Source organism: Schistocerca piceifrons, chromosome 8 (genome assembly GCF_021461385.2).
Source record: "Schistocerca piceifrons isolate TAMUIC-IGC-003096 chromosome 8, iqSchPice1.1, whole genome shotgun sequence".
Lineage (NCBI taxonomy): Eukaryota > Metazoa > Arthropoda > Insecta > Orthoptera > Acrididae > Schistocerca > Schistocerca piceifrons.
In genome coordinates this window covers 21,752,980-21,765,137 of record NC_060145.1, presented here as the reverse complement: position 1 = coordinate 21,765,137, position 12,158 = coordinate 21,752,980, and the positions used below count along the sequence as shown (strand labels likewise).

The following is a 12,158-nucleotide window of genomic DNA, read 5'->3' as shown; positions in this document are numbered from 1 at the left end:
TTTAGTGTGATTTATAATAAAGCTTAATAAAGACACAATTCTTTTACTGATTATCTACACATGATTCTCTCTCAAATTGTGCTTATCATGATTAGGTCTCTGGAATTATTTCACTGCTCATAATTTTTGTATTAATTCTAGGACAGATTCCTTTCTCATACAGTCACTTCTCCACACTGTCTATTTTATATCATCATTCATACACACACTGTAGTAAAGCATCTGCTTCTGCTACATTAAATTCTTTAGTTTGTTTACATGTCCTCCACACATACATAATTGTATACATAATCCTCTTGAAATCCTATAGATCAGACATTCAACAGTAAGTAAAGCAACTATTCACCTCAAAAAAGTTATAGATCTTAGCATTGTTTTTCAGGTACTTACTCAGTTTTCTTTTTCAGTTTATATCTCAATAAATTAAAAACCAGTATTATATTGCAGAAAATGTGGGCCCATAAAGTACGCTTCACATCAAACCTTGTACATAATTCAGTTGCAAACATTCCTTCTTATGGCTAGAACATGAATACATATAATTGTACCCTGCACATTAAGTATGGAAGACTATGTACCTTCAATGCAATACTGATTTTCAGTTAATGTTCCTGAACTGTGAATCATTTGTTTGTCATTTTATTTCAGTTTTACACTTCTCTTTCAACTATTAAAAAAAAAAAAAAAACACAAAAACATATATATGCGTGCATACACATGCCAAACTTTCATACACAAATTTCAATCATCAAGGATTAAACAACACTCCTTTTTTTAAGTAAAGAGAAAAAAGAACAGGTGAAATTGTTCTTTCTTTAGTTAATACTGTACAAAAAAATCAAACACACACACAAGCACACACCTTTTTATGTACCTTAAGTACTAGTTTTTAATTTTTGACAAGAAGTCTTTACTTTAAGACTAATCACAGTAATTTTTGCCACTAGCATGTAAGTAGCATGATGCATTTGAATGAAATCACATAAGTCAAATAGTTTAAATTTAATCAATAATACAGACATACTTTCTTACTCTATTCAATGTTTTCTCGTGATTTAGAGAATTTGTTTCAAGCTTTCTTTGCCCTCTTCTTGCATCTGCTTATTTTGATTCCCTGAATTAAGTCTCAAAGGAAGGTATGGGCCACAGTATTCAATTTGAGCTCTGCATCTGGCTCCAGAACAGTGAAACAGTATGGCTACAGGGCTGCTTTGTACACAGCAGCCAAACAGCTTCTTTTTGTTAGGGTCTGTTTTCTGTACTCTTGCATGCAAATGCTAGAACAGTTTCATGGTTCCATGTCGAAAATGCATAGCAGGAAACAATATAAATTATTGTTGAAGATTAAGCAATTAGCTCACAAGAAGACATTTTCATACGGAGCATTTACAATGTTAACTTATCAGATAGGCAGATTTTAAAATTCGCTATTTGTAGACATTGATTGTCAACATAGCCTAATGGAAACCAGTATTCGTAATTGCAGCATAAAAGGGTGAATTTCAGTATATCCATTGTGGATGACAAACTGCAACTGTGATTTCAATTGGCAACTTATCTGGTAATAAATATGCAACCTGTCACTTTTTTACAATTTATTCAACCTTGAACATGTTTTCGAGCAACTGCAGGCTCATCATCAGATGGAGATGTTACAAGAGTGGACCAAGTGTAGCTAGATTCAGTGCTAGTGCTGCTGGTGCAAATGACAGAAATTTAAGTGATCGGTGACCAAATGTTTATGAACCCAAAAGCATTTTATGTTTTAGATACTTACAGTGCATTGCCTTGTGGTGTGATACCACAAGGCAATGCACTGTAAGTACCTAAAACATAAAATACTTTCGGGTCCATAAACGTTTCTTCACCACTTACTGAATTTCTGTCATTTCCACAGCACCATCTGCACTGCATCTAGCTACAGTTGGTCCATGAAATAAATGTTCTTGTAACATCTCCATCTGATGATGAGCCTGCAGTGGCTTGAAAACATGTTCATGGTTGAATAAACGGTAAAAAAGTGACTGGTTGCATGGTTACCAGATAAACTACCAAGGGAGAATTTTATTCTTTCCATGATTCATGCCTCTCTTATTGATGTTTTATGGTCAGTGGTCATTGCTCCAACTTGTAGAATGGGAAAACAATTTTGTAATTATTGTAGTAGAGCTACATTTTGATTTAGCCTAGCTTTAATAACAGTGAAACTGTGCTCATGCACAAAGCTTTTTCTCTCTCTCCAGAAATAACATACCACACATTAAATGAAATGGCAGAAATATCAACTCGAAACAATAAGTACTGGAAACACACATTTTGTTTCTGTTACAGGCTTCTACTATTTCTACGTACCTAAACAGTAACCATAATGCACTGTTTGCTGTATATAATGCATCTATACAGAATATTGCTACAAATTGTATTGTTTGCCCCTGTGCTGTTGATAAATATATAAGAGGTGATCAAAAAGTTTTATTTGAGGGCATTGGTGTAGCATACACGCAATATAGCACAACTCTGGTACAGGTGTATTAGCGCCAACACGTAGGCAATGGATAGCATAGTATTTGTGCCTTTCCAACATTCGTGCAGTAAATGCAGAAACGTGAACTATGGTGATGTATTACCAAATCTGTTCAACCACAACCAATATGCTATTATTCTTTTCTTGGCTGCCAAAGGACAAACACTGGTAGACATCCATTGGGGAACGAAGAACGTGTATAGGGCAGCATATCTGTCAAAATACACTGTTGCAGAATAGTGCATGACAAGGGCTGCTGCTGCTTCATGATATCGCACATTCCCATATCGCAAATGTTGTAATGCAGATGTTAAGCCAATTTGAGTGGGAGACACTCGAGCACCTGCACTATAGTCGCGATCTCTCCCCATGTGATTATCATGCCTTTGGTACCTTAAAAAAAGGCCTGAAGGGTCAGCAATTCCTGTCAGATAAGGATGTGTAACAGGGAGCTACAGACCTTTTCACTCAGCAGGACAAGATGTTTTATGAATACCAAACAGTATCCTGAACCTGGTGCATTGGTGGGATAGTTGCCTCAACTCCCATGGTGATTTTGCATCTTTGGCTTACCAATTCTGGATAGTATGGCCTTTGAATGGTAACTTTTTGATCACCTCCTTATAAGATAGGCACTCATCTAATTCTCACCATTATTTACATGCCTTTTATCTTTAACTTCTTTTGAAAAGTCACCCCCACTTTGGTTCTTATCAGTAAGTGACACCTCATGTTTGTGTGTTTTCTATATATACTACCTCTTCTCTTGCTTTCTAACTTTAATTTTATTGATGGTAATTATTTTGCTTGTTTATCTTTGTGACATTCTGCAAAGAGAAAATTCAGTTCAATTACTGCAACATTTATATTGAGTAAATGCAATTTGCAACTCGTGTTTTGTACAATACATAATGTAATACTTGATAGTGTTTTGCACACTTATTTAAGTATTCTACTGCCAAAAATTATAGATACAGATTAACACATTTTAGTTTCACTACTGAGGAGACAATTATTTCCATAAATTTTAAATATACTTCATGGCGAAAGATGCATTTTTATTTGTTTTCAAGACCCCTCCCCCACCCCTCCTCATAGTAATGTAACAAATAACAAAATACTTTATAAGTACTTGTTGCACACTTCCACTCAATGTTTCAACATTAAAATAGGTATTGCACATATACACTCAAACTGATTCTCAGCCATCAACTTATTGTACAAATAGGAACCCAAGACAAATTAATATTATCCTAAGAACACCAGTGCCATTCCCCCCCCCCCCCCCCCCCCCCCCTCCCCTCCTATGTTGTTCTGCTTGTTACTTCAAGACATGCCTAGACCAAATCACAACAATTGACACACAACTTGATGTTACCTACCAGGGTCATACATATTAGGTATGTTAATACAGTCAACATGCCACTATCAGTAAAATCACTTATGATTTGTTGTTACCAATACAGTACACTTGTGGTCAAAGTTAACTTACATGAAATATCTGTGTCATTTGTTGTATTTCTGCATTCACAGTTGGAGAATTAACACCAGTGCTTGTTGTTTGTGACTTCTTCTTGTAGCTTGTGTAACATTAAAACTGTCTGCTATGTTAAACATTTAAGCATCTTATGCAGCTCTAATCTATCTACAAAAAAAACATAAAATGCAATAAAACTGTTGCAGTATCTTTTGCGCAACAGTTCATGGTAATATTCGATAACAGTATTGCTATTTAGTGTTCCTGGGCCCGAACACGGATCTCTGGCTTTTCAATATCTTGACGGCTTTGAATAAGACGTAGTTCCACAGCAGCTGCCTTCATTGGCTTTGATAAACCAGTCACATCTAAAAACAAAGAATTGTAGTTAAATGTTGAATGATCAGCACATAAGAATTGTTAGGCAGGTCACATTTTTTGCATGAGTAGTGTGATAGCAAGTGAAGAGACAATGGAAGAGGTGTTGAGTATCAAAAACATTTTCTCCAAACCCGCATAAAGTAAAATGCAACAGCCCTTACATTTTTGCATCTGTATATCCAGAAAAGGATTCAGCTGCACTTTTTAACCAGAAACATTTACTCAAAGTAATTCAAACAAGGGAGAAAAAGCACAATAAAGGTAAATGAACATATGCCATGCTGTCCAATCAAGTATTCAACATAAATGTTCTTCAATGTGACACACAACTGCCAAGATACCTCATATTAAAGAGTGTGGTGCAGTTGCTATGGCACAGGACTTGCATTCAGTAGGAGCAAGGTTCAAACCCCATCTGGATTTGCATTTTCTATGGTTTGTCTAAATCAGTTAAGATGAATACCAACAGCAATCCTCTGTGGTTTGCCTAAACCAGTTAAGATGAATACCAAAATGGGTCCTTTGAAATGGACACAGTTGAGTTTCTTCCCCACACCAGTTTTAAGAATATTTATGATGGCCACCTTGTCAACAGGATGTTAACCCTAATCATCTTTCTTTTTCTTTTCCGCAGTCCAAAATTATACCTACCTTGTTACTCTTGAATACTGTACATCAAATCTGTGGCATCCCAATCTTTGGATTCTCTCAGAATAACTCAGCTGTAAAAGATCCACTGTCATTTGATTACATTATTGACAATACATAATTGGATACAGAAACTTCTGTAAAGTACCTAAGCATAACCATTCAGAGCAATTTTAAACGGAATGACCTCATTGAAAAAATTGTAGGAAAAACTGATGACAAGCTGAGACTCAGTGGGAGAAATTTAATTTGTCCTTAAAAGAAATGGCTTGTCTGAATGATTTTTGAGTATTGCTCATCAGTTTGGGACCCATACAAAGTGGGATTCATAAAAAAAAGGGAGGATCCAACTAACACTGGCATGTCTCTAGTCTCTAGATGGTATTGCTTAGTCGGTGCAAGAGCAATACAGAGAAGCTCAACAAATTCCAATGGCAGGCAATACAAAAGAGGCATTGTGCACCACAGAGGATTGCTGTTGAAATTTCAGGAGTGTATGTTCCAAGAAGAGTCGGGTAATGTATTTCTATCTCCTCCATATATCTCAAGAAAAGATCACAATGACAAAATCAGAGAAATTAGAATCAAAGCATAGATTTACCAACAAACGTTCTCCCCATGTGCCATTTTTAATAGAACAGGGGGAGAGGGGGTAACAGAGACAATGGTACCAGAAGTGTTGACAACCAAACACTGTAAGGCAGCTTTTGTAGTATAGATGTAGATGTACAAGGTGCATTATATGCTACATGAACTGCTATTCAAATTACAGAATGAGCATCAGCAGAAAATATCAATAACATGTTCTCAATATAATGGAAGGAAACATTCCACGTGGGAAAAATTATATATAAAAACAAAGATGAGGTGACTTACCGAACAAAAGCGCTGGCAGGTCGAAAGACACACAAACAAACACAAACATACACACAAAATTCAAGCTTTCGCAACAAACTGTTGCCTCATCAGGAAAGAGGGAAGGAGAGGGGAAGACGAAAGGAAGTGGGTTTTAAGGGAGAGGGTAAGGAGTCATTCCAATCCCGGGAGCGGAAGCCTGTGTCTTGTGTCTGTATGTGTGGATGGATATGTGCGTGTGTGCGAGTGTATACCTGTCCTTTTTTCCCCCTAAGGTAAGTCTTTCCGCTCCCGGGATTGGAATGACTCCTTACCCTCTCCCTTAAAACCCACTTCCTTTCGTCTTCCCCTCTCCTTCCCTCTTTCCTGATGAGGCAACAGTTTGTTGCGAAAGCTTGAATTTTGTGTGTATGTTTGTGTTTGTTTGTGTGTCTTTCGACCTGCCAGCGCTTTTGTTCGGTAAGTCTCCTCATCTTTGTTTCAATAACATGTACTGATGGACAGATTGCTGGTGGGAATTATGAATGATGAGGCATGATAAATAAATCTACTAGATAAACTCTTAACATTCACAAGTATTTATTTTATATTTGGATTTCATATTTGAATTCTGTTTCTGAGAATATTGTAAGCAAAGAATCAATGCCGAGATCATTGTAGATGCAGTTCTAGCTCTGGTAGGCAAGGATACGATAAGGACCAGTGTATAGCTAGAGGTCTATGACGATGCATGTATCCACAGTAATTTTTACCTTGCAGAAAAAAGTCAGCATTGTTACGTACATTCACAATCATAACAGCTTTTTAGTTAAAAATTACAGGAAAACATCAATCTTTTTCATCAAATTGTTTTACCTGCGGTCGATGAATGAGACTGCATGAACCAGCACTCCCATCTGTTGTAATGTTAACTGAAACTTTAAGTCAGTGAGCACTCTTTGAATGTTTGCAAGGTCCAGATAAAGTGGAAGTCTTTTTTTCATCCTTAAATTTTGGCTACAACCATTTTAGCAGCTTGCAATGGACCTGCAACTAGTGAATATGCATTGCCACAACCTTATTTTTCATGCAGTCTGTGAAGCATCTTCTGGATGATGTGAGATATGTGAGTTGCCAAGTTTCTGCTGCCTTTATACTTTGTAGTGACTGAGAGGCCACATAATGAATGTTTCAGAGTAAGCATCAGTGAGAGTGCTTTAATAAAAGGCACACCGTGGATATAATTTCATGGAAGGTGAAACAAGGTAATTTCACATTACTGATTGAAGTCAAATAGATATTTCCAGATTTGAAGAAATTTGCTTGTATATTTCAGGGCAATGAGAGAATCAAAGATATAGTGACTAGCTTTGTGTGTAAAAGTATGTATTCTTACACTGGATATAAAAAAACTGCCAATTGTCTGTGTGGAGCTGCATCCAGAGACATGAGGAATGATTTCAGACACATAGGAGGGGCACTAACAGTCGCATAGCAAAATGAACTACATGGGAGTGACTACACATTACATTAACAGTACAGAAGGAAAACTTTGTTTTGTGCACCAGAGATTTTGAAAGTGAGTTTTTTTAAAACTGGAGACAACATTAAACATGAACTGATAATGCTATTATATGTATTCAATTCATTCAGCACTGTGAAATACGTCATGTTTGTTGCTGACAGAGGCCAAATATTGTAGCAGTACATTTTTCATTACAAGATACTCTCATGCTCAGCACACTTTCTTAGTACTGTGTGATTTAGAGAACCAAAGCAAAATCTAAATTAGGATGGCCATAGATTTGAGCCATGTCTCTCATGAACTTAAATCTGGTGTCTTGAACCCTACAGCACATTTTTTGCTAAGTTTACATACAGAGTTCTAGTGAGGAAGAGAGACATTATCAGTTTATGTTATGTGGTGTTACAAGAAAATCTAAAACAGAATCCTTTAAAAACAAGGAATATGGAATAAAGTGTTGATGCTTATCATGTCATTTCTAATGAGAGAGGACAGGGACAGGCATTAAGGTTACAATTATAAAGACCTGCAGCTACGGGGAAAAAAGATGGAGATGAAAGTTTAGAAGGGAAAAGGACTTACACATAGAATGGCAATGATTAGTGGTAAGTGGATACGAAGCATAGGTCCCATAAAATATTTATTGAGCTAATGAATTCTTCTTTGGTGCCAACACTAAATAAGTGTATTTCATGGATACTGATGAATTTGAAACTAAACTTTTGTGTGATGTTTTCTGACTTCATACACAGTCCACTCATACTAAAGTAAGCACCTGTCGACAGTCTGAATAATCACCTTTTTCAGTGTGGACCACCGCAGGATGTGTGTGAAGACTGTCAATGAGGTTCTGGAAGGTACTGAGAGGGATGTGAAGCCATGGCAACTCCAGTGCCATGGCCAGCTGTGCTAGGGTTCTCATTTGAGGATCGTACACCTTCCAACGATTCTTGCAGGGTGTTTGCCTTCAGACATTTCACACACTTCAAGCCAATGGCCATCTCTCCGACGGAGCATAAAATGAAATTCACCTGGAAAGGCCTCCTGTTGCCACAGAGTGGACATCCATTTGTTGTATTTGCAGGCAGATTCCAGCCTTCGTCAGTGATGAACAGCAGTCAGCATGGGTGCATGAACCAGGTACCTGCTAAGGCCCATACGCAACAATGTTCACTGAACAGTTGCAGGTCTCTTCACCAGTACACATGTCCAGAACTGTCATTCACCCCTGCCATCTATGGCCCGTGGTGCACCACAGTTGCCGCAGTGCTAGTTTTGGATAGCACCATTTTGCCATTTGTGGTACTCCTTAACCATGACAGCATCCAAACAGTTTTCAAACTGAGTCATCTTGGAAATGCTGGAAGCAATAATCATGCCCTTTTGACTGTCAGATTAATCACACTGTTTCCTCATTACGCGATGACTGCACTGTTTTCTGCGTCATCCCTGAAATGCTTTAGACACCCTCCATTCCTAGTGTTGCTACCTACCATCTGTGAGTGCTTATTACACGGTGATGTTGAACGTAGGCAATATCCACATTAATGTGAGTGGCATGTGTAAATGTACAAGTTCATAGTAGAAATGGATAAAAGATACAAACTCATTGCTTATAAAATTTTGATTTCATTTTTCCTATTTTACATACTGTGATAATTTAAGATCTAAGGAGACCAATAAGCTATTTTTGCTGTCTTGTTTGCACAAAGAGAGTATATGCAGTTAAAAATTGTTGTGTATAGTGTTGTATATTACTGTCCTATATTGAAAAATGACACTTTTGATGGAGAAATGATTTTGTCCATGTAACAATGGATGAATAGTGGAACTGCATTTGTGATGACACAGCATTACTGAACAAAGTATTTAGCTGCATTTCAAGAAGGTATATGTAGTGCAGGCAAGGTCGAAGCAAGAGAAGGTGATGGAATTAGTAAAATGTACAATTGGCCTTAAAATAGTGACACCTGGAGGTTCCAAGTGTAGCTGGTTAAGATACTTAGTAATTATAGATATCCACTTTTTGCCAATGGGAAAATAACAGATTTGCTTTGAATAACAGCCAAACAAACTGAAGATATGATTCTTCAGCTTCTCCCGACATACCTCATGCCAAAATTGTTTAGGGCTAACTGCTGGATGTCGGTGTCCAATGGGCACAACATTCCGGCAAATGACCACATTGCCATCATCAGGTGCATTGATGAACTGACTGCCACACTTCTATCTCCTCCCCCTCTCTGTCTGATCAGCTGTTTCCTTCCTTTCCTGCTGAAACACCAAGTGGAGACAGTCTTCTGTGCCCACCAGCCAAAACCCATGCACTAGTTGTTAGTGTGACCTTGGACTACAGAAATACAAAGTCTGTCAGATACCCTGCCAGTGTGGTAAGACTTACGTGGAGTCAGACAGCACATACTGTCAAAGATTTTTGCAGAGAACACCAGTACCTCACCAGACTGCAGCAGAATATTGCGTGAGGGAATTGCATGGTATGGACTGTAACTACACCAAGGTTCTGACACAGATATCCAAATTCTGGGACTGTGTCATTAAGGAATCTACTGAGATTTGAGTAAAGGAACTGCTCACAAATTGTGATAGCGGATACATACTTATCAAGGCATGGGACCCCCACCATTAGAATGGTCGAGAAGAGGAATGAGATACTAGACAACGAACAGACTTTGGGGGCAGGCAAAGGAACAGCAGAGGTGCCACTAGTGTGCACATCTAGCCGTGAACGTGGGACGGAACAAGGGGTCAGCAGGAGCAGTCAGGCTAGGGATGCTACCATCAGTCAGTTCATCAGTGCATCTGATGATTGCAACATGATGAAATATTGTGCTCGTTGGACACCGACACCCGGCAGTTCACCCGTGAACTACTTTGACAAATTAAAGATAGTCTGTAGGGATATCGTTATACAATCTGGTTGGACTAAACAAATTTTTGTAACCATTGTCAGCTAAAGAATTCTGACAATCTTTATAACATAACATAATGTTCATACAAATGTAAACCTCCGTGATGTATCACAAGTTGCCTGTTTGTATTGAGAGAAGAACTAAAAATGTAACATTGGAGATGGGAATTACAGGCAAGCTTTTTATAGAGAATGTTCTAACAAGCTGCACAAAGGTCATGGTTTTAAATATGGTATGAGAAGTTCTGGAAGAATGTAAATAACTTGGGAGTAAAGGTAACAACTCACTGGAAAGTAGAGGTACTGAGTCATCAAAATGTTGAAACTTCATTACCTTGTGGACAAATACTTTTTTGAGTTAGGACTGCATAATGTCAGTACTGTAGTCATACAGGTATACTGAGGTAAGGGGTTGTGTTGGGCGGAGTGAGCAAGGGGAGAAAAGATGAGCAAGGAACACGAGTGAGGGTTGGGGAACAGTGACTGACAGCTCGAAGGCTGCATGTGCACAATAGAGGAAAGTGTTTGATGATGATGATGTTGTAGGGGAAATGGGCTAGGATGTGGTGACAAAAAGAGGAAGGGGAAACTGTGTGGAAGAGAGTGTGGGGCAGGGAATAGGGAGATCGAGGCCAGGAGGATTAAGGGAATAAAGCACTTTTGCAAAGATAACTCCTATCTATGTAGTTCAAAAAAGCTGGTACTTTGGGGGAGGATCCAGATTGTATGGGCAATACTGAAATCAACCACATAGTGCTCAACTACACATTCCATCACTTGGTGGTCAACTCCACTCTTGGCCACAGTTTTTCACAGGTGGTCCTGCCACTAATGATATACGATAAGCCTGTGACAGGACTGGAGTAAGATGAGCTAGGTGACTGAATGGGGTATTCGGCAGTGATATGACCCATGTAGCAAAGGATTGGGAGTTGGTGTGGCATAGGATGAACCAGGACATACAGGTAGGGTGGGCAGCAGAATACCACTTTAGAAAGGATAGGAAGTATTTTGCGTGGGAAGTCCCTCATTTCTGACCATGATAATACATAGTTAAAGCCCTGCCCCAGACCAAGATGAAACTGGGTGGAGCAGTTGGTTTTTGGGTATGGTGGGAGGATTATAGGGCCGTGAGGATATTTTTCTTTCTTTTAGTCATCAGTCTGGTGATTGGTTTGATGTGACCTGCCATTAATTCCTCTCTTGTGCCAACCTCGTTGTGTCAGATCAGCACTTTAACCCTACGCCCTCAATTATTTATTATGTGTATGCCAACCTCTGTCTTCTCTACAGCTCCTTCTAGAGTCACAGATGATATTCTCTGATGTCTTAACATGTGTCCTATCATCCTGTCCCATCTTCTTGTCAGTGTTTTCCATCTGTTCCTTTCTTCATTGATTCTGTGGAGAATTGCCTCATTACATCAGTTCACCAAATTTCCAACACCCTTCTTTAACACCACATCTTAAATGCTTTATTTCTTTTCTCATCCAGTGTTCCCACAGTCCATGATACATTAACATAAAATACTGTGCTGCGTGTGTACATTATCAGAAATTTCTTCCTCAAGTTAAGGCTTCTTTTAGCCAGGAAAACTCCCTTAGCTGTACTAATCTGCTTTTTACGTCTTTCTTGCTTCATCTGTGATGTGTTTTTTTCCAAAGTAGAAGAATTCCTTAAGTTCATCTACGGCCTTAGTCTACTTTTTACATCTTTCTTGCTTCGTCTATGATGTGTCCTTTTTTTCCAAGGTAGAAGAATTCCTTAAGTTCACCTACAGCCACCAGTTTTGATAAGTTTGTCCCTAATCTCATTTCTGTTACACATCATTACTTTCATG

At 38.4% G+C, this 12,158-nt stretch overlaps 1 protein-coding gene across 1 annotated transcript in view; it reads right to left on the bottom strand.

Annotated features, from left to right (window-relative positions):
• Positions 1-3,843: 3,843 nt before the first annotated feature.
• LOC124711416 (pyridoxal kinase) overlaps positions 3,844-12,158 on the bottom strand; it is a 118,292-nt gene continuing 109,977 nt past the window's right edge. Inside the window, exon 7 of the mRNA XM_047241477.1 lies at positions 3,844-4,369. Within this exon, the coding sequence (XP_047097433.1) occupies positions 4,257-4,369 (113 nt within the window). The 3' untranslated portion in view covers positions 3,844-4,256. The remainder of the gene's footprint in view (positions 4,370-12,158) is intronic.